The sequence below is a fragment of the Euwallacea fornicatus genome, chromosome 23 (genome assembly GCF_040115645.1).
Source record: "Euwallacea fornicatus isolate EFF26 chromosome 23, ASM4011564v1, whole genome shotgun sequence".
NCBI lineage: Eukaryota > Metazoa > Arthropoda > Insecta > Coleoptera > Curculionidae > Euwallacea > Euwallacea fornicatus.
This window is the reverse complement of record NC_089563.1, coordinates 2,267,293-2,280,576: the sequence shown is the minus strand read 5'-3', so window position 1 is coordinate 2,280,576 and position 13,284 is coordinate 2,267,293. Positions and strand designations below refer to the sequence as shown.

The 13,284-nt window shown below is 37.8% G+C and overlaps 2 protein-coding genes across 6 annotated transcripts in view; one reads left to right on the top strand and one right to left on the bottom strand.

The window, feature by feature from the left end:
• LOC136346514 (serine/arginine repetitive matrix protein 2-like) overlaps positions 1-12,176 on the bottom strand; it is a 36,884-nt gene extending 24,708 nt beyond the window's left edge. For 2 of the 3 annotated variants that reach the window (XM_066295713.1, XM_066295714.1), the window contains exons 1-4: positions 11,924-12,175; positions 1,833-1,913; positions 1,439-1,706; positions 8-1,391 (exon numbers count right to left, since the gene is read on the bottom strand). In XM_066295713.1, the coding sequence (XP_066151810.1) occupies positions 8-1,391; positions 1,439-1,706; positions 1,833-1,892 (1,712 nt within the window). In that variant the 5' untranslated portion in view covers positions 1,893-1,913; positions 11,924-12,175. Of the gene's footprint in view, positions 1-7; positions 1,392-1,438; positions 1,707-1,832; positions 1,914-11,923 lie in introns of all 3 variants that reach the window. The other variant, XM_066295715.1, reaches the window with a different exon arrangement.
• On the top strand, positions 7,312-11,434 carry LOC136346503 (carboxypeptidase B-like). 3 transcript variants are annotated; one of them, XR_010733312.1, is made up of 5 exons: positions 8,133-8,571; positions 8,628-9,155; positions 9,214-9,758; positions 10,637-10,951; positions 11,007-11,434. XR_010733312.1 is itself a non-coding variant. In XM_066295697.1 (4 exons), exons 2-4 carry the CDS (start codon positions 8,247-8,249, stop codon positions 9,678-9,680), a joined length of 1,320 nt encoding a protein of 439 aa, XP_066151794.1. In that variant the 5' UTR covers positions 7,312-7,506; positions 8,193-8,246; the 3' UTR covers positions 9,681-10,605. The 3 variants fall into 3 exon arrangements, 1 of the variants encoding a protein (XP_066151794.1); XM_066295697.1 differs by lacking the exons at positions 10,637-10,951; positions 11,007-11,434 and adding an exon at positions 7,312-7,506 and having other exon boundaries at positions 8,193-8,571; positions 9,214-10,605; XR_010733311.1 differs by having other exon boundaries at positions 10,637-11,434.
• Positions 12,177-13,284: the final 1,108 nt, after the last annotated feature.

Sequence of the window (13,284 nt, the reverse complement as noted above, 5' to 3'; positions counted from 1 at the left end):
ATCTTACCTGGAAGGATACTTCATTTTCTCGGGACTACCAGTACTCCTTAACGACTGGTTACTGCTGGTTCTGGGTTGATTTCTGGAAATCCTCTCTGGAGTTATGGATCTTAAGGATCTGGCAAAGGCATCATGAGTGGCACTAACTTCAACTGATATCTTTTTGTTTGTGAAATCGCTGCGGTAGGTAGTAGAATATTGGCCTTCTGTAGGTATAGCCTTTTCATGAAGTTCAGACTTCCCCGGTTTAATGGATTGTCTCCTATCAGGTTGCACGTACGGTTCTTGTGCTGGATGGGTCTTAGAGGGTGTGTGAATAGGCTCTGGCCTCTTAGAAGTGTCACGAGTATCTTCTTCGTGTTGACGTTCAGTGCTTATGAATTGGTCATCGGTTCTTTGCTTTGAGTCAGTAGTAATATGGTGGGTAGCTGTGGTGTAATGAGTCGCAGGAGCTTTATTTATGATAGTAGTTGTTTTTGACGTAAGAGATTGATCAATTGGTATTTCTACATATTTAACCGTCTGTGGAGCTTCTGAAACGACAGTTTTGGTGGTGGTAGTTCTAGTAGTCACTTCGTAAGGCGAATTCCCATCATTTACAACAGTTATGGAGTCGTTTCTACTGTCCTTCAACACTTTCGATGTATGAATGCTCTCACTCTTGGACGGCTGCTGACTCCTGGTAGAAGGTTCCACCACATACTCAACTGCCCTTTGATCACTTCTCCTAAGATTCTGAGACTCATTCATAACATTCCGGCTTTCATGTATATCGCTTTTGTTGGAAACACTAGAATGTGAGGATGCCACATTAGAATATTTCTTGTGAGTAGCTGTCTGAGTTGAATTTCCATCCTTCGTCTCATATCGCGTTGTTGTTACCACAGTCCCGTCCGCCAAAGTTTTAGTTTCCTGTGTTACCTTGGTTTTCCCTTCAATGTAATTAGGGTGGGCTTTGAGGTCTTTAGGGGCATTAGTAGTGTAAGTTTTCTCAGATACTGACTTAGCGTTATCCTCGTTGATAGTGTATGGCACGTCTCTGGTTATGGTGACGGTTGGTTGGATTTCCTCAGTTTTGCTCTCTGAGATGTACTGGGAAGATGAGGAAGTTTTGCTGCTGGTGGAGCGGTAATTGGAATGCTCATCCCCTCCAGAAGCTTCTTGGTGCACTATAGAGGAAGAACAAGTGCCTGCGGCTCTGGTAAAGTTCTTGTCATTCCCGTCTTGGAAAACTGAGGATTTTTCCTGAACTTTTGCCACATAGTTCACACTTCCTCCATCGATTTGCTGACTTCCGGATGTCGTAGCTAAGTGAGTCGAAGTGTGAGTTTTACCATCCTGGCTCTTTTCGTGGGAGGTTTGAACGTTCCATCCTTGGTCTTGATGTTTAGCTGAAGTAAATGAGTTGTGAAGGGAAAATAAGAAATGTTCTACCCACCTATAGACTTATATGTATCCCTCGTAGGGCTCTCCGAATCTCTCACTTCCTTGCTTTTCAGAGTAACATAGCTTTGATCTCCAAGTGAATCGGTATGACTGGTTGCGACGTTCGTTTTAGACACGTTGTGGGTGGCAGACATGGTGGATTTGTGAACCTCGGTATTCACGTCAGAGGAGGTGTAGAAGTCTTTCAAGCGCGCTTCTCTTAGTTTGTACATATGTGATCGTATTTCCTTTTTCCGGCCAAAATCCTCGGTTTCTTGCCACTGGAATTAGTTTCGCATGAAAGAAGTGGAATGTGAAAGACCTCAAAGCTAATGAACTTTCAAAGAATTTTACAATTTGGACGAAGAAGTTATCAAATGAATAATCGAAAATGTTTAATTTCTTACCATGCGTCGTAAAACGTCCTCATCTTTGATTCGTGCAACGTCCACTGTTTCGGCCGACATGGCCTAACTTTACAAGAAAGCCTGTAAGAAAAATAATGTAAGTAATTTAAGTAAATGCCTCACGTCTCTTCTTTTATTTCAATTCTTCTTATACGTGCCTTTCATATTAAAACATCATTGAGTAATTTAAGTATATCATTTCTTGACATTTGGCGAATGCATTGGTACACATTTAGACCGGCGCATGACCGATGAATTATTAATGGTTTTCATTTTATTTGCCTGAGATGCTAATTTAATTAATGTGAGTCATTGTCCGCTCTTCAATAGTGTCAAGAAAAATTTCAAAATCCATTATTCTTGCAATGTTTACTAGGAATCAACGAATTCTCAAATCATGGCAGTTCTCATTAAATATAATCTATTGTTCACACCCACGTCCAAAACTATGTAACTAGGTAAATATAGGTTTAAACGTTTGTGTTCCATGATGTCACTAATGGTTTGATTTATTAAAACGACATTTGTACCCATTTATTTTCGCAGACTCTATTATTTTCCTTTTAAGTGTTGAACCTAATGTGCATGCGGTATATTTATAAACATTTAATGATATTTATCTCAGCTCCTACTCAAAGGACGTAGGATGTGAAGATTAAATATGCCAATGGATAGACTGCAGCTTCATGTAATCTCGTCCAAAATAAATAATAAATATTTTGATATATTAGTTCTAGGTTGCTATATGCATTTCTGCAATCGCAGTGCTGGAAACTGGACAAAATGGTGCGAACGAACGGTCAAATCCTTCTTTGAGCGTTGATCATGTTATAATTTTCTACTAAATAAAGGTGCTAATTAAAATGCAAACAAGTTTTCAATATGAAAAAGCCCAGTCATGGCTATTATCCAAATATGGTTGCTGTAAAACATCGTGATATAAAGTGTTTTATATGCCTTGTCGCCTTAATGACCTTAACCTTCTTTTACTCTCATTGCTGGGGGCTCCATTGGAGTTCGGGTCGGCCACATACAAAATGAAAAAATTTTCGATTTTGTCCAGCGCTTAGTCCAGAGAAATATTGCGTTGCGCCACGCTTCACATTACATCAGTAACTGCTGAGTCTTCGTAAAGCACAAGATTATCTAAACCGTGAAGAATTTTATTTTAATTCATTTTTTCACTGTAAAAGTACCTCCTGCCTATTATCTTTCTTCGGTTATCCTCTTCTTGTATTTGCCTTATCAGAAAGCTCTATTTTTTCATTTACATGCCTATTTGAATTATACACGGTGTCTAAGGGAAAAGTGTGCACTCCAAGTATCTTTCCTGTTTTTTGTAAAAAAAAACGCTAAAACACGTCAACTTTGATGGGGGGTGGGGGGCGGTCTAGGGGGCATTATTTGACAAAAAATTTCTTTTCGAAATGTCATCCCTTCACCTCTGGAAATCGGCCCTTTAACATTTTAAAATTGGAGGGGAGATTGTGTTATGCCTCGCCTGAAAGGTAGTTTAGCTTTCTGCACGCCGAAGCTTTTATTTTTTCAATTTTTATTTATTAATAACAATAACATTTCCAACATTCCATTTAAAATCGATAAACCCTAATTCTTTTGGAGGAACAATTTATTGATATTTTTTTGCACTTAGTGGTTTTGGTATTTCGTGGCAAGACAGCACTTTGCAGTTCGTTCAGTTTTTGATCTGATTAAAACGGTTCACACGCTACAATGGAGAATCGAGATTGTGAGCCTCTGTTACAGAAACAAGGATTCTCCAAGAGTGGTAACTCGTGTCTTCGATTTGAATCATCTCGACAAAATGGTGTTTTACCGTTATGTATCTAATTTGCTAATAAAATTTGATAAGATTGATTCCATCCAAAATAAAAAACGCGAATTTGACCTCCCAGTGAGAGGTGGTGCAGTCCAAGTTCCGATTCTTGAACGCGTTCAAGTGGACAACCACAGACCACCTGTACGAGAGATCGCTGAGGAATGCGTCGTTTCAAAAAACAACTATTCATAGAACTTTAAAAGAAGTAAAATTTCGTCCTCATGTCATAAAACCAGAACGGGAATTGAACAATTATGATTTCGAACTTTGAATAGAATCCCGCGAATTCTTTAGTAACATGGCACATTTAAACAGACATTTGTTGTATAATATGACATTTTCTGACGAATCTTCGTTCTATTTAAATGGTGAAGCTAATAGACATAACTGTCGTGACCGGAGTGACGTCAATACTCATTTAGTCCGAAAGACCCATGCTCAACAACCTCAAAAATTGAAGGTTTGGGCAGGAATTTTGGGTAATCTCATTGTAGGACCTTCTCCCATTTCCGGAAGCTTAAATGGAGAAAATTACCTATAACTCCTACAAAAAGCCATGTTTCCCTGGATAACTGAAATATTTAAACAAAATCCCTGCTCCTAAGAACAAGAACTAGTTTTTCGATGAGATGAAATCCCTCCACAATACATTGCTACTCTCCGAGAATTTCCGGAAGAAGCATTTTCTGAAAGATGGATTGCTAGAAGAGATGCAGTAGAGTGGCTCGCGAGATCCCCTGACTTTAGTCACCTGGATTTTTTCTTATAGAGATATTCGAAGACCAAAATCTATGACACACAATTTGATTCCCTCGGATTACATGCCCGAAGAGTCGAAGAGTGCAGGTCAATAACACCAAAAATGTTGGATAATGTGTGACGACATTTTGAGGGTCAGTTGCACATGTGCATGTAACTCAATGGAGGTCACTTTCAACATTTGCTACGATAAAATAAATAGAATGTCAGTAAAAATGCCTAAAATAAGGTTATTTGGTTTTTGTTTAATTCCCCCAAGACCGACGAACAAAAATAAAAAATAAAAGCTTGGTGACATGGGGAATAAAATTACTTCTCAAACTAGGTATAACACAAACCAAAAAGTTCAAAGGGGCGGTTCTCAGGGGTAGAGGGGTGACATATCGAAGACAACTTTTTCGCTAAATGATATTCCTCTCCCTATCCAAGTAGACATTTTTTTTCTCTTTTTTGTTATCAAATAGCAGAAAAGATATTCAGGATGGATATTTTTTCCTGAAACACCCTGTGTTTATTTATAATCTACTTATCTGACTTCGTTCAGATTACGCGGTGTTTATTGTGTGTTTCCGGATTGTTCTGTTAATCTGCTCTCCGGCATTATTTCTTTGTCCAAAAGCTTGCTCATGAATTTCCTCTAATCCTTCCAAGAATCAGAAAACCCTTTAGTAAATAATTACCATCATCGAACATCATGTAAGAAATGACAAAATAAGGGAGGATATGCCCAAGAAAGTGCGTAGTGCAGTTAAATCGGTTAACAACTTTTCAGGAAGCTTCAGAAGCGTCCAGTTAGTCCCATGCGATTCACAGATGGTGACCCGTCCATCGTTAACGTTAACCAAACCGAATGATTTAATTTTATTATAAAAAAAAAAAGATTGGACATAACCCGCAATTGCATCAGCAATTCTGTTGTTTTTGAGGATTTGTCATATATCGAAATAACATATTAGCAAACGTATTATGTGTTTGATTTTTAGCTGATGCTAACTTAGTGAGTTATCTAGGATTACTGATAACTCAAATTAAGAGCAAAGCAAAGTGGAAACTTGGATCTGGGGCATCCTGCAACTCACAGCTGAAGTAGCAACTCTTCGCAGAAACTGTATTTACGTAAACCCTCAAGCCCTTTTCGGGCGTGTTACGTCAACATCCCTCAGAAGGATAATGGGTCAAATTGACTTTCACCCGACAAGAAAAAAAATCGTCACTGATCGTTTAGTATTCTGTGAATTCCAATAACGCAATTTATGTACAGGGTAACATTGAATAGTTGCATAATTTTAAGATCAGTGTTAACTTCACTCCGTATAAGCGATAACAAGCGGCTTCCATTTTTGGGCAAATTGGGTTATGCCCATGGGTAACATGCGAGATTAATTAGGCGGTTGTTTCTGTTTTTTGACGGCATTTAATTAACGTTTAACGTTGTTTGCCAGCTACTTCAATACCTACTGTGTTCCTTCGACCTATCTCTGACTCAGATCCTGTGGGTGTACTATAAAACAAGTTCCGATCAGGTGGAAAATAAGACGAATATGGAGACGCTCACCTTTCAACGGGCTGAGAGCGTGGTACCGATAGCCGATGGCAAAAAATTTTAAGAACCAACAAAGTTTTCATCAGACAAAGCAAAATTTAAATAAGGAGTTTTATGTTAAAGAGTTGCTGGGCGTTAATTTTTCCCAGAAAACAAATCTTTCATTCAACTGAAACGGTGCAGGTTCACCGTTCAACTTGTTCGCAAGGAGTATAGAGGCGACGTGGTTGATTCCATTCAGCAAGAAAATTTGGAATAATTAATCATTGCAGTCATTTAAATGCAAATTTGTGTTGCAAATTGATGTAATGACGAAGGCGTTGGGTCATTCATTATTTAACGGCAAGTCGGTGTGCGGTAAAGCTCACTCTCTACAAGTTTCGGGTGCAGAAATGACTTATATTTTATGAAAAAAAAAATCGCAAATATTCGCTAATCTTGGACAATTTCATTTTCGGTTATCGCGTCTTGCTTATTCATTACTATTAATGAATTTTCAAATAAAATCAAAATCGAGAAACGACGGATTCATATCCAATTAAATTCTTCGTGAAAAAGCGAAAACGTTACGTGTGGAAGACTATGGTGCTGTGCCAAGCGAAAGGAACGATTGTCGATGGTTCAGTTGACAAGGGGTGGACTGCAGCGAAAACGTGATTTGTAAACACTAACAGGTCGCTGGTTCAGAACCGGCTCGGGAAAACTTTTTTATTTAAGGTTTTATGAGTATTTTTTCTTTTTATATGGAAAAAATGTTATGTTCAGTTAATTTTTACTATTTAATTTTATAATTAAGGCAATGTGGTGCAAACTCGAACGAGGGGATTGATGCCATATAAATTTTTCGACATTAAAAATTTCAAAATACAAATAAAGATGACGCAAAAATAATAAATTATAAATCACAATTGTATAAATTAATAATGGAATAGTTTAACTCCCGTTCTAAAATACGATTTTTATGTGGATTTGTGAACAACATTATATTGTACACTAACATAATATGCAATTATTATGCTCTGTTGTGCGTACAGCTAACAGTTTCTATTTAACTTTTTTGCCCTTGTATATTTTTATGATATTTCTGTTCGTTACTTTATTAGCATATTAGTTGAAGCAAAATTGTGTCAATAAAGAATAAAAAAATATCATTAAAGAGGTGGTGAATTAATCCGACTCTGATTGGCTATAGTTACTTTCACATCCAATACAACAATACTTTAATGAAACTTAATTACTGTTATTTCATCATTTCTTAGCTTTATAGTCAATAAAAAAAAATCCGTTCTAATGATGGAAAGTTATTAAAATTAATAGAAATTGAACAGATAATGGAAATACTATGTAGAAACTAAAATTATTTACTAGAAACGCGAGGTGGTAAGGTTTTGAACATATATAATAGGAAGGTCCTTACTGTGGTGGAATTTTGAAATATGGAATCCTTTTTTTGGGACATTTAGGTGGACACCTGATAAGAGAGTAAATTTCCAAAGCGGACAATATCCGTTTAATAAAAGGACACACAATACAGGGTATCCCACGAATATGCGTCTCTATCTGTATCTTAAAAACCGCAGCAGGGAAGAAGTTGACACTCGGGCATCATACTAAAGTGGAGGTGAGCCATTGATTAAAAATATTTTCATGAAACTACCACTTCCCGGTATAAGATAAATGAATAGATAATTTTACACACAACGATACAATAAACAATGTTTAAACTATCAATATCAGAAAATCGTCCCTTCGATAAATTTAGAGTTTAGGTATAGAACGTTATACCTGAAAAATGTTCATTGTATTCCGCAGAATCGAAATCTGGTATAATCTACAGGGTGGTTCATTTAAAATAAGTGAGTTGACATTCATTTCCAGTACAACCGGAAGTGGTATGTTCGTTGCAATATTTTTCGTCAATAGGTCACTTCCATTTTACTATGACATCCTAAATTAAACTTTTTCCCGGCCATAGTTTTCAAGATATAAATAGAGGCCCATATTCGTGGGACACCCTGTATACGCAGAGCAAAATAAAATAATGTGCTTTGTGGCCCGCTCCTTACAGTTTTTCAAATACATGATACTAATGAAGGCACTCGTTCCATTTCTAATCAATATAATAATTCAGAATAATTAATTTATGGAACATCGGAAGCACGGTAATTACACGGTAAACCAGCAAAACTTTAAGATACTTCACTACGCATCACTTCTCTAGGTTGAATGCACATACACCAGTGACGTTTCAATTCGCAAGGCAAAAATCAAAGCGATGTCACCGAATAAACGATATAAAGGAGGAAACTGTGCATCAAAATCCAGAAAAAGCAAACGCAAGCAAAAATACAAGGAACCAACGAAGCAAACCTCAACAAGACGCGCGAACTCAATGGAAAAAAGTCCGGGGAAAAACCCTGAACTGAGAAATGACACTCAAAGTGAAGCAACTGTGGAACGTTTCCGATTCTCCTGCAGGAAGTACGAGGAATTTCACGACCATTTTCTAAACTATTCCCAAATTGAAGACTTTTTGACCAAAATTAAAACCGACTACCCTAAAACTGTAAACGTAGTAACCATAGGCCGATCAGCCCAAGGTTGGAAATTGATAAGAAATTGCAATAGTTTAAAAATCTACATTGCAACATTTTAGGCAGGTCCATTTATCTGGTACTAATAACCACAGATGCAGCCTCTTCGGCCCATATGAAATTCGCCACCTTCGTCGAAGCAGGGCTGAAGGGCGAGGACACGTTCGCAGTCTCAAATGCGATTTACATAATCGACTATTTGTGCAAAAATCAGTCTTACATTAAAATTATGGATTACTTCGTCGCCCCTTGTGGAAATCCTGACGCTTATGACCAGTTCGTTAGGGGCAAAGCTGAAACCAGTCGGAGAGAAAGTAGGAAAAAGGATTCTTCTACTCTCGACAAAAGGAGCAGCGATGATGGGACTAAGTTTGAGAATAAGAAGACAACAAACAAGGGGAAGAAGAGGGATGTCGAGTCTGCAAAGCTGGACAAGAATCTTGATCACGCACACCTAAAAGCTAAAGGAAAACGTGGCGGGAGCGAAGAGCAGAACGAAGCTCTGCATGTTCATATGGATTTGAGCATGAACTTCCCTGTAATTCTTGGCGCAAATGACATGAAGAACATGAACACAACTGTATTTCTGGGTGAGGAAAATGTTCAGTTTCATAAATATCAGTAAGTTAACGCCAAACTTAATTCCAGAAAAAATAAAAAGCTGGAAAGAAAACTACGTCAAAACCTCTCCCGAGACTCAGGCTCTAATAGGAGTAATCAATTACTTGTTTCCAATCAAACTCCTGATTTCCTTAAGAGAAAATGGGGAATCCGTATGTTATCCGTTCGGCTTTTGGGCAGGTCCTACGGAAGATACCGCCAACCATAAGGAGATCGCCAAAAAAGGCACATCCTCCATCAGAGGACGGAACTTCCGATACGGCAACCTTTGTGATATCCAAGGCATCAAATACGGCCATTTGATAGATTTCATAAAATTGCAAGGAGGGCAGTCCATCGAGTACATGTACAGCATTCAAGTACACAAGAAGACTGCCAAATATGACGAGAAGGCGGAGCTGAAGAAGTTGATGGAATACGGGCATCAAATTATGGAATGCACTAAGATCATGTCTACGGCCGTTTATATGTCTCTCACTCACGTGAGTGACTAAAGAAACGTTGTGTAAACCAAGTCAAACTTCAATTTATCCGAAGGGGAGTCTGATTTGGGTGAAAATTCAAAAAGTTTGGTAAATATACAGAGCGTTATAGAATAAGTGCGCGAAAAATAAATCACATTTTCCTTAGTATTTTTCGACTTCTCCCAGATCGTTTGATGTAATTTCGTGTGCAAAGGTTTTTTGATATGAGAAATTCAAGTTCATCAAGGATTTAATTGTATCTTTTATAGGGCGCCACGAGCGATCATTAGGACGCCTTTAAGCAGCTACTACTTTTTTGTTTCGCCTGGTTCGCATCCCCATTAGCAAGCCCATTTGTAAAATGTATGTCGATTAGTTCTGAATTAGTAAAATTTGCCATTTTTTGAAGAAAAATGATTACAGTAATTTTCTTACAGAGCCGCGTCTTCCTCACAATTTAGGTTTAAAGCCATAAAAAAATTATAAACAATTAAAATAATTTTCTCCGAACTGATAGATTAAATTTATAAGTGTCGGTTTACTTCAACTTCCCTTCTTTTTCTAGTCTAATTTTTCGATTTTTTAAAATTTATTCTCTTTCGAGAACACATCAGACAAACATTGAAAATATTCTAATGGCCGCTTGTGGCGCCCTCTAGAAGATGCAACTATATTGTTGGGAAATTTCTCGTCCCAATAAACCCCCCTGGATACGAAATTTTGTAAAATCAGCTAGAAGAGATCGAAAGATCAATTTTGTTGAGTCCTTTGTTGTTGATCCTTTTTTTCAACTTCGATACCCCGTATTTTGAAAACCAAACGAGCTGGGACGCGTTTTTATAAGAACTTTCCATCTTGAAACTACTTCAAAAATTACCCTGTGAAATATCGTATACTTATTCGATAACGCCGTTATATATATTTATAAATTTCAAATAAATTATCGAAGCTGATATACGCGACTTCAAATTGTTGGACGTTTCCAGGGAACTTATACTGAAGCTGCTCCTATGAGATGATACCATGGTTTGATGGTATAGTGCGTTCTGAGAGTTTCAAAAACGGAAGCAAGATACCTAAATGGAACGCGAAAATTTCATGGCTCTATCTCAAATTACTTAAAGATTGGTCCCTCAAAAGGATTGAATTAGCGTCCTATTTTGAAATGAAAATCATCGAAAATCTGAAATAGGGATGTGAACACGAAGTATTCTTCAAGCAGGCGAAGAAAGTAGGCTAATATATAGGGTGCTGCTTTTAGAAATATACAAATGCACGCATAACGGACTTGCGATATTCAAGTGCGCCTTTACACCTAAAAACATTAGAATTTTCTAAAATCTGAAATTTCCCAAGGAAAGAGCTGCGAGAATCACTCTGGACCCTCATCAAATTTTTCCAGTAACTCAGAATGACGCTAATATGATACTGTCAAGCCTGTACGTTCTTTCAAACGAACCATTTCCCGCTATGCTTACAAGTTCTTTCTCGGGAAAAATTAGAATTTCTAAAAATATTTCGAGAGCTTAATCATCAGCAATTTGAAATAAAGATGCCAATGTGGCGCTCCTGCATTCACTCTTCTGATGTTAAAACCGCAGGTAGCCCTCCATCCCTTACAACAGCTCCAGACGGGCAGCGTTGTCATTTCAACCTTCGGTTTTTCTTAATTGCTGGGAACCGAGAAAATCCATTTGAAATGAATTTCACGCATTTTCAGGGAATTTTCCTAAGGCTGTTTCGACAAAATAGAACTTACCTAATGGCAAAATACATAATTAATTAAGCCTACACCACCTGCTGCGTTTCTCATTGCGTTTTGATAGTAATTGCGGCAACTAGACCACTGTCTGGCCTTTTTTGCTCAGAACTACAGTTAAACCGTAAATTGTTGCATATATTAGATTATAACATGTTAATTTTAGACTCAAAAGTAACGTAATGATCTTATTAAATGGCAAATAGCTGTAATAAATATTGTTGTGTGTAGGTTTGGCAAATTATCAAAGTTAATACATTAATCAGGAAATAAGTGAGGACCAGTTTGCGGTGTTTTGTACACGCTGGAGGTAATGATCTTGGAAACTTCCCTTTTGAATTCTTTGCGTGATCATTCCTCAGAAACGAAAAAAAAATCAATTGCGCTTGAAATATTGTAGTTGAGAACGAGTTTTGGCTCTAGAGATTTTGATCGCTAAGGGAATCCCCCAAAACATTTCTTCAGGCGGCTCAGGGAAATTTTTTTACGAGAAATTGCTAAAAGTAGTACTTACCTAATCTAACCACCTGGGGATAAATGTACCGCTTAAAGGTACAATTATTATTGCGCCAATCCCGGTTCGAAAACAGAAAATTAATGGCCACTGTCCACTAAGCAAAACAAAGTTCCAAACAAAATTAACAACTCCAGTCTGATTCGTTAACGACTGTACAAGTATTAAACAAAAAAAAAGTGTTAGAGGTATGCTCTTTATCGACTTCTCATGGGAATCTCGTTTAATCGCAAGCCGGTGGTCGACTGAAGCGGTACCGCAGTGCCGCCCGATCGTGGTCCGTCCATGGTGGGTGACCATCAGCATCCCATATGGACCGATTATTAACACCTTCATGGCCGAGCGCTCCGGCTATGTCACACTGTTATATTTAGACGCACTCAGGGTAGCCGAAGATCGTGTGGGTGGACTTCTGGATTTATGAGGCCTCCGCCGGATCCATGGAGAAACGTGACGAATTCTGATATAGTCGAGTGTTAAAATTTAATCGTTAGTAATTATGCGACAGCAACATTATCAGTCCATGCAACCTTCGTGGTACCATTTTAATGAGCCAGAAAGAGATATCCAAAGGAATTTTTTTCTTTCAGTATAATCGACGCAGATGGTCCCGAATTCTGTAAGACTCAACTTTCGTTCCCAACGCGCATGTTTGCCTCCCAAAACAGACATGAGCTTATTGGATTATTCAAGCAGAAAAAGTCATGAAAAAAACTTGTTGATTGGCAGGGCCCTAAAATGTGCTGTTACTTTCGACATTTGTTTAAAAGGATTTATCATTTTCGTATTCAATTGCGTAATTGTAGTTCTGTTATGAAACGCTTTTTAAATGAAAATATGGTTAAAGGCTAGTATGAGTTTTGGCTTATTTGGATGGATTATGCCATTAAGATGTCTCTAAACGGCATGGTTGAGTGGGTACGAAATAAAGTTGAAATTTGTATTTGCTGTTGATTGATTTAGATGAATCCGGGTGTGGAGGCAACACGCAGGTTTACAGTAACGAATAATTTCGGTTTCAGGTAAATTAGTTCTACTTTATCGAAGAAGTTTTCGTAAAATTCCCTGGATTCACCCAAAATTCCCCATTTGAAATCCAATTGAACAGTTTCCAGCAGTTACAAACAGTGCATTAGGCAGGTACGAATGGTCCAATGCCACGTTGCCACCATTTGCTAAAAAATTGATTATGATCGTAGCTGCATGACACGGAGGTCGGGTCTCACTTAGTCTCACCCCCGATTTCACAATAGAGAGGTTTTGGAGTAAATTTCAATCATTAACCCGACACCGACATTAGTCTCGTAGTGGTGGATATTTTAACAGACACGAACAAAAAAAAATCAAAGTGACAGTTTTTT

Coding starts and splice junctions, on each gene's coding strand:
- LOC136346503 (XM_066295697.1), top strand. CDS start 8,247: ATGTCACCGAATAAACGATATAAAGGAGGAAACTGTGCATCAAAATCC. Junction 8,572..8,627: donor CATAGGCCGATCAGCCCAAG/GTTGGAAATTGA, acceptor GCAACATTTTAG/GCAGGTCCATTTATCTGGTA. Junction 9,156..9,213: donor GAACACAACTGTATTTCTGG/GTGAGGAAAATG, acceptor ACTTAATTCCAG/AAAAAATAAAAAGCTGGAAA.